Source organism: Emydura macquarii, unplaced genomic scaffold (assembly GCF_026122565.2).
Source record: "Emydura macquarii macquarii isolate MOO-44397 ecotype Brisbane River unplaced genomic scaffold, CSIRO-AGI_Emac_v2 contig_2205, whole genome shotgun sequence".
NCBI lineage: Eukaryota > Metazoa > Chordata > Testudines > Chelidae > Emydura > Emydura macquarii.
Genome location: NW_027132342.1, coordinates 23,740,063 through 23,757,913, shown reverse-complemented (window position 1 = coordinate 23,757,913; position 17,851 = coordinate 23,740,063). Strand labels below are relative to the sequence as shown.

At 41.6% G+C, this 17,851-nt stretch overlaps 1 protein-coding gene across 4 annotated transcripts in view; it reads right to left on the bottom strand.

Annotated features, from left to right (window-relative positions):
- ANKS1B (ankyrin repeat and sterile alpha motif domain containing 1B) overlaps positions 1-17,851 on the bottom strand; it is a 736,922-nt gene that overhangs the window by 214,336 nt on the left and 504,735 nt on the right. For all 4 annotated transcript variants that reach the window (XR_010921984.1, XM_067559741.1, XM_067559742.1 and 1 more), the window contains one exon: positions 11,687-11,839. Coding sequence is in view for 3 of the 4 variants with exons in the window: in XM_067559741.1 (XP_067415842.1) it covers positions 11,687-11,839 (153 nt within the window). In the remaining variant the exon portion in view is untranslated. The remainder of the gene's footprint in view (positions 1-11,686; positions 11,840-17,851) is intronic.

Here is a 17,851-nt window from a genome sequence, read left to right as displayed (position 1 = left end):
TCACCCCTTTTGCAGAATATAGCACTATCACTTATTCTAAATTATCCTGGTCCTTGCACACTGGGAGTGCAAGGACAAAGACTTTGGTTGTTCCCTGTGCAGGTACCTATTGAATAGGGGTGAGTGGGAATGGGTTCTTTGAGCCTTCTGCACTTTCTTTGACACTTACACTGGGCCATCCATCATCATTTACTGAAGTGTAAAATTGATACATTCCATCAAGTAAAAGTCATGTGGGACAAGTATTGTGTCTAAATATCAAAAGCATGACTTCTAGAAAAAACATCACTAACAATATTATATCATGTCCCTATCCACAGCCCTTTAGGAAAGTCCTGATCCAAATGCCAATGAAATAAGTGGGAAGATTCCTAATGACTTTAATGGGCCTTTGATCCTGTCCCAAATGTATAAAATGTTAGCAAAGAAGAGAAGGTTATTCATCCTGTGCAGTAACTGAGGTTTTTTGAGATGTATCTCCCTTTGGGGGCTCCACTGTAGGTGCAGAAGCACCCCCTTCACTTGGGATCAGAGATGTTCATCAACAGTGCCTGTTGGACTGCACATTTCCCCCCTCTTGCACTCTGCACGGGACATATTATATAACTATATATAGAGAGAGAGAGAGAGAGAGAGAGAGAGCTGTGTGGTCCAACCGCTCCCAGTTCCTTCTCTGCTGCAGAGTTTATGTTTTTGGCTCCAAAGTAGAGGGGAGATGGGCGGGTAATGAAGCATCCAGAGGGACGCACATCTTGAAGAACCTCAGTTACTGCACAGAATGAGTAACTTTTCTTTTCTGAGTGATGTCCCTATGACTGCTTCACTGTAGGTGACTATAAAGCAGTGTCCCTTGTTGGAAGGCTGGGGCTTCGGAGCGACATGTACTGCTGAGGATAGGACAGCATGCCCTAGGAGACTGTCTGTTGTGGTGGCGTGCATTATAGTATAATGCTGGGCGAAAGTGTCTGTCGATGTCCATGTGGCAGTTTTATAAATGTCATCAATGGGGACGTTATTAAGAAAGCCAAGCAAGGTAGATTACAAATGTGTCGAATGTGTTCTGATTGAGGTAGGAAGTTGTCTATCGTGGAGTTCATAAGATAAACATATGCACTGTGAGATCCACTTGTAGAGGCTTGGTTAGATAAGGCAGTGCTTCTGGATCTTTTGGTGGTGGAGAAGAATAATCATGGTGATTTCTGGAAGGGTTTAGTACTGCCCAAGTAAAAGGCTAATGCCTGCCTCACATCTACGGTGTGTAGAGCCACCTCTTGTTGGTTACTGTGAGGATTCGGGAAGATGCATGGAAGGTGTATTGGTTGATTGAGATGAAAAGATGTTGGGACCTTAGGTAAATATCTTGTGGATGTGGGCATAGTGACTTTATCTTTATAAAACAATTTGTATGGTGGATATGGCATAAGGGCTGAAATTTTGCGAACCTATTCAGCAGAAGTGATGGTGACAAGGAAGGCCATTTTCATGGATAGGTGTACGTAAGAGTAGGTTGCCATTGGTTTAAATGGAGATCTAGTGAGAGAACATAGGACTACCTTGGGGTCCCAGGCAGGGGTTGGATCTCGTATCTGGGGATAAAGATTTTGATGCCCCTCAAAAAGTGTTTTGTGAGCAGCTGTGCAAAGGCAGAATGCCCATCTATAGGGAAGTGAAAAGTAGTGATTGCCACCAAGTGTACCCTAATGGCACTAGTGGCTAATCCTAACTGTTTAAGGTGTAGCATGCAGTGAATTATAAGTGATACTAGAGGGTATGTTGCATCAACTTGGTGGGAGGTGCACCAACAGCGAAATCTAGTCCATTTGTGAACGTAAGTGTGTCTGGTCATGTCACGCCTGCTATTCAAAAGTATCTGTTTGATTGGGTACAAAAAGGTTATTTCTGATTCTTGGAGCCACAGAGAAATTGGGCTTGAGGTGGAGCATCCGTGGATTGGGATGGAGAATGCGTCCTGCATCCTGTGAAAGGTGGTGTTAGGTGGAGAGAGATCAGTCAGCATACCATCGTGTGGAGGAGGTAAGTATACCAGACCTGTCAAGGCCATGTTGGATCTATAAGTATGATATGAGCTTATTCTTCCTGTATTTTGTGAAATAGTCAGAACAGGAGGAAAAAGGGAGGAAAGGTATAAAGGAGTGGTGCATCCCATGTTATGAGGAATGTGTCTCACAGCGATCCATGTCCCAGTCCTGCTCTGGAACAAAATTGAAGGCAGCGGGTGTTCTGTGGAGTGGCAAGGAGATCTATGGTAGGGTGGTCCCATCAGCTGAATATGAGTTGAAGTGCTCGCATATCCAGTTCCCACTCATGATCGTGTGAGAACATCCTGCTCAATGTCTCTGTGGTGGTGTACTGGTGTCCAGGGAGATATGCTGCTGAAATGGAGATGTTGTTCTGCATACACCAATTCCACAGTTTGAATGCCTCTGAGCATAAAGAGTGGGATCTCACTCTGCTCTGCCTGTTGATGTAATACATGCAGGTAGACTATCCATCATCACTCTTATGGTATGAATTTTGAGAAGGGGTAGGAAATACTGGCAAACGTTGCAGACTGCTGATAGCTCTAGAAGATTGATGTGATAGGTGGATTCAGTGGACGACCATCTGCCCTGCATTGTATGCTCATGTAGTTGCACTCCCCAACTGATTAGGGAGGCATCGGTGGTTGGGATCATAATCAGTGCTGATTGTAGGAAAGGAACTCTGACAAAGACATTATTGGGCTATGTCCACCGCAGCAGTGAATCTTTGACTCGCATCGGCATGGATAAAAGTTTTTGGGGAAGATATACCATATGGGGCCATGCTCGAACACATTGCATGTGGAGTCTTGCATGCCTGACCATGAACGTGGCTGCTGCCATGTGGCCTAGCAACTGGAGACACATTTGAGCCAAGATCTGGGGGCAGACCTGTGCAGTGATACCAGATCTGTCATAGCTGAGAATCTGTGAGCTGATAGGAAGGCTCTGGCTTGTATGGCATCCAACCGTGTGCTGATGAATTTCAACCACTTTACTGGTGTTAAAGTGGACTTTTCTAGGTTGAGAAGGAGGCCTAGCTTCAAAAACAGGTCCATTGTTATGTGGATGGCTTGGAGAGCAATGTTTTCAGATGGGTCCTTGAGAAGACAGTTGTCCAAGTACGGAAAAATGATTATTCCTTGTTTCCTTAGGCAGGCAATGCCTACCATGAGGATCTTGGAGAACACCTGAGGTGCCATGGTTAGTCCAAAGGGGCAGTACTTTGTACTGGTAGTGGTCAGGGCCCATGGAGGAATTGTCTGTGGGCAGGGTGTATGGAAACATGTGTCTTGGAGGTCGAGGGCTGAGAACCACTTCCCCTGTTCCAGTGCTGGGTGATACTGGAGAGGGTAACCATCTTGAAGCATTGCTGTTTGAGTAATTTGTTTAGATTGAGAAGGTCCAGGATAGGAAGCCAGCCGCTAAACTTCTTCTGAATCAGAAAATAGTGGGAGTAGAAACCCTATTTCCTGTGTTGAGAAGGGATCTGTTCTATGGCTCCCAATTACAGAAGATATTTTATTTCTCTTCGTAGAATGGAATCATGAGATGGGTTCCTGAAGAAGGATGGGGAGAGGGGTAGAGCCACAGAATGGATAGGAAAGGGATGGAGTATCCTTCCCTGATTATCTCTATGACCTGTTTGTCCAAGGTGATGAATCTCTAAGATTGGAAGAATGGAAGTAGTCGGTCACCAAACTGATGGAACATTGCAGATGGTGGGAATGACTGGAAAAGGGGGAGGCTCCTCGGGATCTTGACCACACCTTAAAAATTGTTGCTTTGGTTTTGGTATAGGAGAGGTATACCCCTGAGGAGAGGCCTTTGTCATCAGCCCTGGGTATCATAGTACTGTTGAGGAGTGTATTGTTATGTTTGGAATCAAGGGGAGAGTTGGTACTTCCCTGAGAATCTCTTTGGTGCTGGCATGTATATCCCGAGAGAATGAAGAGTGGCTTGGGAATTTTTAAGGGAGTGTAGAGAATTATCTGCACAGTCTGAGAATAGTTTCTGGTTCTTGAATGGTAAGTCCTCTATTGTGGTTTGTACCTCCTTAGGAAAACCCGAGAGGTGGAGACATGATGCATGCCTCATAATGACAGCAGTCGCAATGGAATGAGCAGCAGTGTCTGCAGAGTCTAGTGAGGGTTGTAGGGATGTATGGGCTAGGAGGCGTCCTAATATTAAGGATTGGAATGGCTACTTCTTGGTCTCCAGTTGGTCATGGCAGAGTTCCTCCAATTTGGAGTAGTTTAGGTAGTTATCTTTGCCATGAGAGCTTCATAGTTTGAAATCCTAAATTGGAGCGTGGCTGATGAATAGGTGCAGGTGTTTCCAATCTCTACCTGGATTGTTAGAATGGGATTGGAATTGACGGCCTAATTCTTGCACTGCATTGACCACCAGAGAATTTGGGATGGGGAGTGAAAATAAGAAATCTGCATCTTTTCTGGAATATAATATATCCTGTTGGCACATTTGCAGGTCGGAGGGATGGACGCCAGGGTCTACCACAGTACCTTTGCAGGGTTGAGAAGAGCCTGATTGATTGATTGATTGGTAGTGTGATCTTGGAGGAAAAGGATGTGGGGAGGACATCCAGTAGTTTATGCTGCTAGTCTTTAACTTCCTCCAAAGTGATCTGTAAGGAGTCTGCTATCCCTGTGGAATAAATCTTGAAAGTGTCTGAAGTTGTCAGCAGATGTAGAGGATGGAGACATGATAACCTCGTCAAGTGAGAAGGATGAAAAATGTAAAGTTGGTGGACCTTCCTCCTCCTGCTCTTCCTTTTATTCTTCCTCTTCAGTTGGTATCGGCAGTGGTTCGACCTCCTGAGGGTGAGAGACTGATGTAAAAGGGAGAGGTATAAGTTTCTGGCTTTGCTACCTGGGAGGGTTCCCAAACTGCATGCTGTACATGCCCAATGATCTCAATATGACCAGGTTGGTGAGAGTGGAACATGTGGCTGCATCCACAGTGGTCCCTGCCAGGATTGAGGACCAGAGGTAGACTGTGTATAGGGAGGATGAGCAGGTGCAAGTTGTCCAGTAGTTGAGGGAATGATTGAACCGTCCTCCTCCTCCTTTTCCTCATCATTGGAGAAGGGAGGTGTCGTTCTCGGTGGAGATCGGGAGGAGTGTCGTGAGTCTGGGGAAGAGGGTGGAAGGTGGGAGAGGTAACATTGCAGAAGTGGAGACTCAGGGGTGTCAGAGACCAACTGGCCTGTTGGGTATCTGAAGTCTTGTGGAGGGGGAAGACGCATCACTGGTGCTGGTGTAAGACATGGTGCTGAAGGAAGATGTCCCTGAGACATTGGTAGATGGTGCCAGAGGTCTGGTCTGCGCTGAAGATTTGGTCGGTACCGATGACTTGGCTGGTGCCAGTGACTAGGTCAGTGGCAACAATTTTGATAACAGGAAGGTCTTACTTGATGCTGACGTTTTCGTCAGTTTCAGAAACAGCATCAGTGCTGTAGCTTCTGAAAGGTAGACTGTCTCGATCCCTAGAGCTGGGAAATGGTGTGGAGGGATGTAGGACTGCCCCGGTTAGAATCTTTAGACCATTTCTTTGAGTCAATACTGAAGGTAATTGGATGAGCCTTGGAGCAATGTCCCCGTCAGATGAGGCTGAAGCAACTCACCTCACTAGGGACAGCATTCTAGTGGGCTGTACCTCAGAGTGTGAGGAAGAAGCCCATTTCTTGTCATTTAAAAGAGCAAGTGATGACTTTATTTTCAGCGGCTGTAGGGAGTGGGGATTGGCAGACGACCTGGCAGAGCATGAAGGCCTCTCTAGGAAAGAGCCCAAGCCAGGGTCCAATGTCAGTTGTAGTGATTTCTCCTATAAGAAGTTTCAACCTAATGTCCTGGTCTTTTCTGGTCCCAGGTTTCAGGCCAAGGCAGTGGGAACACTTTTGTGGTATGTGTCCCTCACCCAGACTTATGTTGTGTAGTCTGGCTTTCCTAGGAAAGCATTCTGGGAAGAAGAGTGAGAGATTAGTAGATGAATTAAAGTGAAATTGTAAAAATACATTTGCACCCTAAATTCATCCTTGAAGTAACACCACCAACTCCTCTTTGCTGATGTCTGTGAAAGATCAACCTGGCATAAGTGCCTGAATTTCTCTTACTCACATGGTGGAAATAACTTAAACCAATAGTGCAATTTGGGAAATATAATATAAAGTACACTCCCCATTGGCTCAAACTATGAAGGATACAAGCCTGGTAAGAATTAAATTTAAGAACACTTGAAGCTAGATGATTATGCACCATAAAATAAAGATGATTAATCCATATATGAAATCCTTTAGAAGATATGAATGTTGAAGATTCTTGTAGTGTAGGGATAGTGCTGCAGTAGCTGCCGGATAAACAAATCTAGATGAAAGATGAACCAAATTTCTTCAGGGAGAATCAGTAGTTCAGAATAAAAAGACACTGAGTGCAAGAGGGAGGAACGTTTTTATTAGTCCACATGGAAAAGCATTTCCACTTGAAAGAATAGGTCTCCATTTTAGACAAATTAAGCAATTTCAGAAGAATGTGCCTTTTTCAGAAACCCAGGTTGAGTTCTAGAAAAGGGTCTAAAGATCCATCCAGCTAGATAAAGTGAACCTAAACCTTTCATTTTGCTCATGGACTAGGAAATTTGGGAGGTAAGAACACAAACAGTGGAAACTCCATTTTCAGGGCAAGGAGACCTGAGTACTAAATCTGACAAGCTGAGGATAGGGCTGTTAAAACAATGTGAGCTCTGTCCTGTCTCACCATTTTAAGAAATTCATAAAGGAGGAGGATTGGGAGGCTGGCATAAATCCTTGATTTCAATGTAGGAGAAATGAATCCTACAGAGTCTAAATCCTGGAGTCAGCATCCCTGAAAGGGGATAAAGAAAGAAGCTGTGAGACAGCATGAAGTAGAAGAGAATAGTACTTTCCCCCCACTATGATTTCTAAGATTCAACTATTAGAAATAATGCTACTCCATGGTGCAAGGGAATGAGAAATAATCTCTAAAAGGTTAAGGAAAGAATAACAGACACTGTAGTAGGCACTAGTTCATATCTGTTAATCTGCATATCAAAATAGTTGCTTTGTGCCAAGAAGGTCGATGGAGGAACTAGAGTAGCTAAAGGGGTTGGCATATGCTGCTGGTAAAGATTCAAACTGTCTTCCTCTCTAGGCTTGCTTAGAATATCCATTTTGTTAGGTATATAGTAACCCAAATGATAACTTCTCTGGGACTGTTGGAACTATGTTGAAACCAGAATAAGAGCTGCTCTATAGGAAGACAGCAAAATTCAGAGATCTGACAATTCTAACCTACTTCTGCTTTCCAAAAAATTTCATTTGATTTTGTACTGAATAGGTCTGTGCCCTCAAATTGACCAAAACTGATCTTTTTCTGTACCTGTTGTTCTTTGAGCTGTGTTGCACATGTCCATTCCACTGTAGGGGTGTGCATGCCTTATGCATAGTTGGAGATTTTTCCCTCAGCAGTACCTGTTGGGCATCCTCTGCTACCTCGCTCCATTGCATACAGGTAAAAAGGGTGGAGCTGTCACCAAACCTCCTCAGTTCCCTTGTACCAGAAAGACTCTATCAGAGTTGGGAAGGAGGGAAGGATGTGGAATGGACATGTGCGATGCATCTTAGAGAACAAGAATTACAGGAAAAAGGTTAGTAACTTTTTTTTTGTCTTTGAGTGATTGCACATGTCCATTCCTCTGTAGGTCACTCACAAGCAGTTTGAACTGGAGGCTGCTTCTGTGTCTACGTGAACAGGGATTGTAGTATCACTTGTCCAAATTTGGCATCATTTCTAGACTGATGAGAGATGGCATAGTGAGAGGCAAACATGGATCAATGACTAGGTTGCTACCTAACAAATGTCCAGGATGGGCACATGAGCCAGAAAGGCCACGGAAGCTGCCTACAACCTGGTCAAATTAGCCAACACTCTACCTGGTGGTACAATACCAGCCAGTCAGTAACAAGACAAATACAGCTGGAAATCCAGGAAGAGATCCTTTGGGTGGATACTGGATGGCCCTTTATTCTGTCCAAAACCTCAGTGAGCAATTCTGATAAAGACCTTAATGGCCTACTCCAATCCCGGTAAAAAGCTAAAGCTCTTCTAACATCTAGAGTATGAAGTTTTTCTTCTCTTTTACTCAAATGAGGCTTTGGAAAAAAGTGGTAAATAAATTGCTTGGTTAATGTGAAAACTGGAATCCACTTTAATCAAGAACTTTGGGTGAAGCAGAAAAAACCTTATCTCTAAGGATCATATAAGGAGCTTCTGATACTTAGGCTCACAATTCCCCTACTCTCCCAGCTGATGTAATTGCAGCCAAGAAAACCACCTTCATAGAAAGGTATAAAGAGAACAGGTTGCCATCAACTTTGCTAGAATTAAATGTAAGTTCCGCGGGGGGATCAGGCTGTGTACCTGTGGATATAATATGTCCAAACCTTTCAGAAATCTGATGGACATAGGATTTGAAAAAAGCACAGGAGGGTGGAAAGCTGAAATAGCTACCAGGTGGACTCTGATGGAATTAACAGCTAACTCTTATTATTTCAAAAACAAGAGATAATCCAATATCATATAATGACTAGGAGCTCTAGCCAGAGAAATGCCTTTCTGTGCAGAACAAATGGAGAATCTTTTTCATATAGCAAGGTAAGCAGACCTAGCTGAAGGCTTTCTACTGTTTAGAACAACCTCCTTCCAAGGGTGTCAGACATAATGCATCCACACTGTCAGGTGAAGGACCTCCAGGTTGGGATGAAGGAGGCGGCTGTGGTCCTAGGAGATCACATCTGTATCTCGCAGGAGTGACAGTGGAGGTCTAACTCATAGGGCTAGCAGAGTCAAGAACTAATGTTGATGGGGACATACAGGGACTATTGGTATAAAGTGAGCATGATCATGTTTGACTTTGGCCAAGACCTTGGGCAGGAGTGGAAATGGAAGGAAGGAATATAGCAGGCTCTTTGATCAAGATAGAAGGAGGGTTGTGGCCTGCTAGGGAACAAAAAAGATGGTGCTTTTGTTGCAAATAGGTCCATTTGGGGAATCCCCCACAGCTGGAAAATGAACTTGGACATATCTGGACAAAGAGACCACTAGTGATGATTTGTGAATGACCTGCTTAGGTGATCTGCCAGAATATTCCGAACTCCTGGAAGGTAAGCAGCTTTCAGGTTGATGTAACTGGTGGTGCAGAAATTCCAAAGAAGAATTTTGCCTCTTGGCATAACTTTGTCAACAACCTCCCACCTCTTGTTTGTTTGCATAAAATATGGCTGCTGTGTTGTCTGTGAGCACCAACAAATTCTGTCTCTTGATATGTGGAAACAATGCCATGCAAGCCAAACAGATGGCCCACAGCTCCCTGATATTTAAATGGAACTTTAAATTGCAGATAAATCAAAGACCTTGTGTCTGAAAGGGACCTAAGTGAGCTCCACAATCTAGCTCTGATGTATCAAATGGTTCTATCCACCAATCCAGAGAACAAAACATAATTAGATACTTGAACCACCTAAATTACAAGTTTGCTCACTGCACTATATTTTTAATACAGTTGTTAATAAACTAATCTACAAGAATTAACAAGAAAAAAAGAGAAAAAAAATTAGTAAAATTTACATTGAATAGACTGAGATGAAGATTCTGAGCCACAACTGCTTATGGCAGGTTAGGATCAGAGAACCGTTAGGATCAGAAATCTTGTATAACTTAATCTACAGTGTTCAATTTGGTGGGTAAGATGTGTGTAGCCACAACAGCTATTGCTTTTTAAATCATTCTAGGGCTGATGGCATCAAGGAAGGTGCCTCCCAAAATGAGGATGAGCAGGGACAATTCTCAAAGGAGACATAATATTAATTTTAAAAAATTCTAGGGCCCTATTCTGATTTGACTTACACCAGTTTTACAGTAGAGCAACTATACTGACTTCAGTGCAGCTACTCCTCATTTACATTGGTCTAAGTGAGAAAAGAATCAGGCCAGAAGCCTCTAAGGAGGTTTAAACATCCACTTGGGGGAACTAAAGAGTAATTTGTTGCCAAATTGATTTTGGCAAAGTGTTCAGGGTGCATAATTAATTTAGAGTAGGTAGTATGGACAGGGAGCCCTGTGAAACAAATTTCTCCATCCATTACCTTGTTCAGCTCAGTGTTGATAATCTGTCAGCTAAACTTCTGAAAGAGTTTTTTTCATTGCTGGCCAGACTTCCAGACAGATTTTATTTCACTGATTCTGCCTCAGGTCTTCACAGTTATACTTAACCCCCCTGCACCCCCAGTCACATTTAGAGATAAGATCTGAATGTCAGCCTCTGTTGTCAGCTATGTGCATATAATACCTATTGAATTCAAAAGGCATTATGCATGTGTAGAACATCTGGGGAGAATTAGGTCCCTATTGCAATCCATTTTCATGTTAATAAATGCTTATAATAGGATTCTCATAGGAGCATTGTGAGGAGAAGAAATTGTATCAAGTAGTAATTTTATCTTTCAATTTATGAATTATCTTTTTTCAGGCCCCTGTCCTGGACTGCATCTGAGCTGTGCACTGTGCAACTCAAAGGACAGTGGAAGACGGCTTTATACCATCTTTATTCCCACCCTGGAGTTCACTGGGGACTGGGCTGTTCTCCAGCATAAGTTAGAACACCTACTCTAATTTATACCTGGCTGCCTATGGCCCCCAAGGGACTGTATCTGGCAGCCAGGGATCAATGGAGCATAGAAGCACTATGACAATGCCCTCTTCACCAGGGAGAGGAGTACACCTTCTGTTTCTATAGGGAGAGCAGAAAGTGTGTGGCATAAGAGGTCTTTGCCATCCAGAGAATCCCCTACAGGTTGGTTCAGCTGACTGTATGGCTGTTTTGAGCCATTATAGCATTAATCTTTTACAAATAGAGAACAATTCAGTTGCAGATACCTTAGCCTCTTTGGAAGCAATATATGATACTGTTGTGCTGTCAAGTTAGTCATTATAACACAGTGCAAAATTGGACTTGCTTTACAGTCAATATAAAACAAGGTTTACAGTTACTTTCATGTATTCGTGCATCATCAAATCTATCTTAATTGAGAGATACAAAAACAAGGTTACAAACGGAAGTGAAGAGTTAAAATATTTTGTTTCTTAAATATAGTTTCTTGAGTACATTCAAGGCTTGTTTTATCTATGCTTCATTTATGGAAATAATAAATTATAAGCAACCTTATAGCAAGTATTATTGCTATACTCTTCTCAATCAAACTGAAGATACTAAGTTTTTAGTCATCACCTTTGTTTTCATATACTTTTTAGAAAAATGTACTTTTAAAAAAGTTGTTAGTCTTCCTGAAACCAAAGCCCATAGCTTACTAATTTAGTTACATGATTAAGAGAAAGCCAAAGTAAATGAAAATGAAAGATAGATTCATTTCAGGTATAAAAGCTGAAATCTTTACAATAAATAAAAGATAGGAACAGTATAAGAATATCAGTTTATATTGCTATTTCTTTTATATTATCTCTTTGATTTGTAATAAGCCATATTGAAGGGTATTTAAAACTAAGTTTGCTCATTGCAGAATTGCTTTTCATGCTACAAATAGATCAACTTACATTAATTAATTCACTCTCCCAGATTTTTTTCACAAGGTCCATCGATGTATAGCCATTAATCAGAAAGGGTTTGGTATAGTCACCCAGTTCAATGGAGTCCAGCCACTCTGCCACAGAGGTGGGATTGTAGCCATCATTACCAATCTGCTTCATCTGAAATATACAAATGACTAAGGATTACTAGAAATATTATTAAGCACCTTTTATGACAGCAATAAAATGTATTAAGTTCTTTGGGGCAGAGTTATCTTCTTTTGTCCAATATTCCTTTAATGATTAATGCAATCTCACAAAAGGGAGAAATATTAGGACTTTGATTTTATTTTTCTAAATTCCACTAAGCTAACAGTAAGTAACTTCTCTTTCTGAATTGCCTCTCAATGACACAATTGAAGATTTTGAAGTTAACTATTCATGGTAAAGTTTGAAAGAATAAAATATATAAAATCTCTGCTTGTTCATATTAATACATAAAGCAATATACAATAGTACTAGATTAAATTGCATATGGAAGAAGAATGAATTACACAACAGCATCAATAATATTATAAGCATCACATATTTATACAAAAGTGTGACTACTGGTAAGACACATTTTGAAGTAGTAAATTTTTAGGATGGTTTAGGAGGATTAGAAGGCCTAATATTTTGCACAGAATTTAAAGTACATGAAACTATAAATCAGTGTGTGCTGACAGCCAGTCTCTAACTTTTCTCTGCTATATACATTTTTACTTTAAGGGAACAAAACAAGTGTGACAGGAGCATAATGCTTTTGAGCTTAAGTTTTAAGTGAGTGACAACCTAATTTAAAAAGTAGAGACTGCTGAGCTTAAAAACTTGCCTGAATCAATTTTATTTCTTTACAGTATATTTGAAACATAATTTGAATTCAAGACACTAGAAACATTTTAAAGTTTGCTTTTGAAAGCTGGAGTAGTGTTCACCTAAGTATACAATGCTGTAACTTCAAATACTTAGCAGACACCTAGCATATCATAATCTTGATCTTATTTTGTTGCAGTTCCCTGAAGGAACAGGCTAAACTTGGCACACTGCACTATGGGTCTGCCACTCTATTCTCTGGCTTTTTGTTGCACATGCTGGATATAAAAGTTTATACGATGAATGTGAGATTGTTGTCTTAGATCATAGAACAAGGACTTGATAGGCTTCCCCAGAGCTGGGGCCCTGGAAGTCAGCGCTCTCAGAACTCTGAGGCAGTCTACCCAGAGGGCTATATTTGAGCAGGGCATCCCATTTTCCCAGCTCTGGAGAAGCTTTCAATTTCAATTCACTGAGAACTTCAAAATTTTGGGGGGTTGATCTGAACTGGAATGAACCAGACTTTGAAATCCTCTGTGAAACAGAATTACTGTTCTCTGCCAGGTTCTACTACAGACATCCATAACTCAGTTTTTATTATAAGGCTGCTCACACTAAATCTCACTCATTGACATGAGAGATACAGCGTTCAGTCACAGAAGTAGAGATGATAAACTAAGTAGCTTATTACTAATTCCATGAACTCTCCAGTCCCTGTTTTATGATCTAAGACAACAATCTCACATCATCATAAACTTTTATATCCAGCCACGTGAAACATAAAGCTAGAGAACAGAGTGGCAGACCCTCTGTGCAGTGTGCCTAGTTTTGCCAGTTCCTCCAGGGAACTGAAACAAAATAATATCAAGATTAAGATGTGCTAGGTGTCTGCCAAGTATGTGAAGTGACAGCATTGTATATTTAGGTGAACACTACTCCAGCTTTCAAAAGCAAACTTTAACATTTTTTTCTACTGCCTTGAATTCAAATTACATTTCAAATAAACTGTAAAGAAACAAAATTGGGTCAGGCAAGACTTTAAGTTCAGCAGTCTCTACTTTTTAAATTACTTTGGCTTTGTCTTGTTTGATTTTCGTCAGGACTCTGAATTAGAGGAATTTAGAGGAGGAGAAGGATGTATAAAGGAGTCCCACATCCCAGTGTAAAAGAAACATAGCCAAGATGGATTGGGTTTCTTCATCTTCTCTGGAGCAAAACCTCTGACATTTGGAGCTGACTTATTTGTAACAAGACACTATTTCCAGTTATTCTGACAGTGAGAAAATATTGTTGGCTAGTAAGTATTAGAGTGACTACTTGTGCTGATCATATAAATCTCTACTCAGCTGATCTGCCAGTATATTACTCTTGCCTGCAAAATGAAGAGCATGGAGCTATGGTTTTTTTGCATAGCTGTTTCGATGTTTCCTGCTGGTTTTTTCACCTAAAACATTGCTATCATCTTGTCAGTAACTACTAGAACCAATTTCCCATATAAATGATGGAGAAAAGACTTGAGAGCCCAATGTATTGCTCTTAATTATAGAACACTTACATGGGTTTTTTTCTCCCAGGAATTCCAGTGACTGTAAATTGTCAATTACACTGATTGAAGGCATCAGAGGCGAATATGTCCAATGGAGCTGGGGGGTTGAATACAACTCCTGTGAGATCACTGTGATGCTGAATCCATCATTTAAATGATAAGATGACATTCCTGGCTAGTGTCAATTTCATAAACATGCTGCCTGTATTTAGTATATAGGGTCTTGATAACCAGTGTCATAGAAGATTCATCTTTGGACATGGACACAAAGTTACATATGTCAGCAAAGACACAAAGCCCATCAGCTTGATGAAGAACATCACTGTCTGACATGACCTCTCCTGTAGTATGTCTATAGCTGTAAGGATTTTAGGTACCTTCTTCTGGAAGAAAAACTCTGCCTTTTGGAAAATTCAGAACTGCCCCAATAAAAGCTGCAATCTAGGCTAAAGCTGTGTGTAATTTCTTCTGGTTTATCTTGAACCTCATAATTTAGAATAGGGTACATGTTTATGTTGTAGCTTTACATAGGGCCTTCTTTGAGGATGCCCTGATGAGCCAATTATCCAAATAAAGATCAACATGGATACTCTGATATCTCAAGTGTGCTACTACCAGAGAAAGGCAGTTTATGAATACTTGAGGTGCCAAAGGAAGGACTTCATATTGGTAATGATTTGATCCCACAACAAAAAACGAAGTTAGTTTCAAGTGAATGTTGACTGAGAAGTGAAAATATGCGTCTTGTGAACTGAGAGCCTCAGACCAGTCATGGGTAGATAAGGAGGGGGTGACTGAATTTGACTTTTCTGATGAAAGACTTGAGCTTCAGAGATCTCCATTTTGGGGAGATGAGAAAGCATCTGAAATAAAATCCCTTCCACAGAAACTCAATGGGAACTTCCTCTATGACACCTGACTCTAGTAGCCAATTAATTTCGGATCTTAGCAAGTTCTCATGGGAAGGATCCCTGTAGAAGGATGGGGATTTGAACTGAATGGAGTAACCATCTTGGACAATCTCCAAGGTCCATTGGTCTGTGATAATAATACAGGAGGTATATGACTAATGGGAAAGAAAGCAGAAGTTCTCATGCATCCCATAAAACTGAGAAGTCAGTGCAAGGATGATGTTGCAGTGTATCTCCCTTTAGCCCATGGTTTGTCAGGTCTGTGTCTCTGCTGATGCTGAATAGGGATTAGTTGTTGGGACTGCTTTTTTTTAAATGAATAGGAAGTAGAGGCCAGGTATAGTTGTCTCAGCTAATGAAACTCTAGTATCTCAAATCATTTCCTAGGGTGTTAGGAAACCCCAAAGATCTTACAGTAGACACCACGTCTTTGTCTGTCTAGAACCTCACCTGTTCTATAGCTAAACAGCACTTTACCATTAAATGGGAGGTCTTTTACTAAATTCTTGTTTTGGGGAGAGGCCAGATAAACATAACCATGAGTGGTGCATCAAAGTAGTTATGGATGCTACTGGTCTAGACACAACATACAAAGCATCGAAGGATGCCCTTAGGCGAATTTAGCTACTAACTGACTGTAAGCAATCAGGGCTTTGGCTAATCTTCACTTCTGCTTCCTGCAATAGCATAGGTGATTCTAGTGCTGATTCTAGTGCTCCCTTCTGGCCCTGGAATCAAAGTGCAGCACAAAGAGTAACAAGAAGGTGAACGACCTTCTCCCAACAAGGCCAAACAATGCATATATGTCTGAAGCAGGAAAAACAGGAGGGCAAGAGGCATACATCTTGAACTCTGATTTTGTTGTCTTCATTTCCAACAAATTGGAACCAAAGTCTGATGTGCCATGGTAGGAAGACTCTCAGTCAAAATGTAAGAAGAACTAACTAACTAAAAGCTAACTAAACTAAGAGGATGTCACTGGAAGCAATTTTCAAAAGACCTGGCAAAGTTGCTGGTACATATACTACCAAGTTTGGAAAGAATTGAGGTAGCTTTGCTCACCAAACATTTGTAGCTGCAATGGGAAGGGTAGGTTGCATGAGAATACTTCAACAAGCACTGCCACTAGGAGGTTCCACTGACCCAGACAGCACCATCAGCTCATTCCCAAGAGTGGAAATGTGCGGAGGCCACCCAAAGAACAATCTACTTGTAGCAGACACTTAGTGAATAGCAGATACTTAGTGAAAGCAGCATCATAGTAGTAGTTAGAGATGCGATTGTCAGAAACCATATTTGCCCATCTGATAAGGATTCTTCCCTCTGTTGTGGAGTGCAAAAACCTTCATAATGCTTGAAGGTGTGGACTTAGGTTCATTTAGAGAAAAATGGCAACTCAAAATTCCACCAATGTCTCTATGAACAGAGGAGGCAGCTGAAGAGTGTGTTACTGGTTTCGGAACTTCTGAAGCCCACCAGTTGTGGTTTCTACACCTTGAAAAATGGCACCTCTAATGTGCTGCGCTGGGACTATTGCATACAAAGTTGCATTAGGGCTTGCAGTCTGCACTAAGCAATTAGGCAATGAAACAAAGCATCTATGTTGAGCTGAGCTTGGAGTCACTGTCTGTGGGATTTGTCAGAGCACCCCAAATTCACCCTTGGATACTGTGATTTAATGCTGATAAGATCCTGAGGGCAATTCATGGATGAGTCCTCTTACATGGAGAAATGTGTTTCTTTTAATACAATAAGAACGGTCTATGCACACCTTACAAACAACTTCATAATATCCCATCAATCCAAATTTTATGCACTGAGGATATATGGGAAGTGGGGGTAGATGCCAATGGCCCAAAACATCTCAGAGTAGAACACACCAGGGGAATTCAAGCATGGGTAATGCTACAAAAAAATTTCCTGCACACAATATTAGGAACGTTTGGAAAGGCACTACTGCTCCAGTACTTTGCTGGTCTACCTGATGTCTAGGAATAGAAGGTGCCATTGCCATCATATAATATAGCTTCATGATGGAGCACCTCTTATTCATGGTACCTAAAGTCTGACTGCTAAACTCTAGGACACGTGTCCTCCTCAAGACACAATGTGAAAGACACTGCCTACCTAATCCCCACAAAGCCAATGCACACCAGAGTCTAGTTACTGGAAAGCCAGGACAATCCCCTTGCAGTGTTACTGATGTGCTAGTATAAAGGCATCAATGTGCTGATCATGGTGCCGAGGTGGAGGCTCCAAAGGATTGATGCTCCAAAGCTGAGGTGCCAATGCAGAGGCATTTCACCTCCATAATGCATGTGCTCCAAGTTCAAGCATCTCACTTTTCTGATGCTGCTGCACAGAGATTCAATTTACTTCTATGGCTCTAATGAGCTTGAAGCCCTGCATCTCTATGGGACCCTAATAATTAGGCATCTCCTCACTAAGACAGTAATTCATGTAGGCAGAGATTCTGGAGTGCTTCTTCTGCTTGGTGCCAATGCACTGAGTCAGATACATAATGCACCAAACCTGACTAACACCAGCACACAAAGGCAGAGACTCCAGAGAACCGGAGTGTTTTTCTGACTGGTAGTAAAGGGTTGAGCAAGCTGGATTGGTATGTTGGGCTTCTTCTGCATGACCACCAATTCTCTATGTTTCAGGACTTAAGTGCTCTTGCACATTTTAATTATAACATCTTATCCTTCTAATCAGATAAATGAGATACCCAATAGAGACTCTGGGGTCCTCTCAAAGAGGATTGACAACTTGGGCCAAGTTTGGAGTTATGTTTGCAGGGATATGGTGGCAGTCTATTATCCAGAAAGCACAAAACAAAGCTCACATTCTATGTGGTGAGGCAGAGGTGGAGAGAATCTC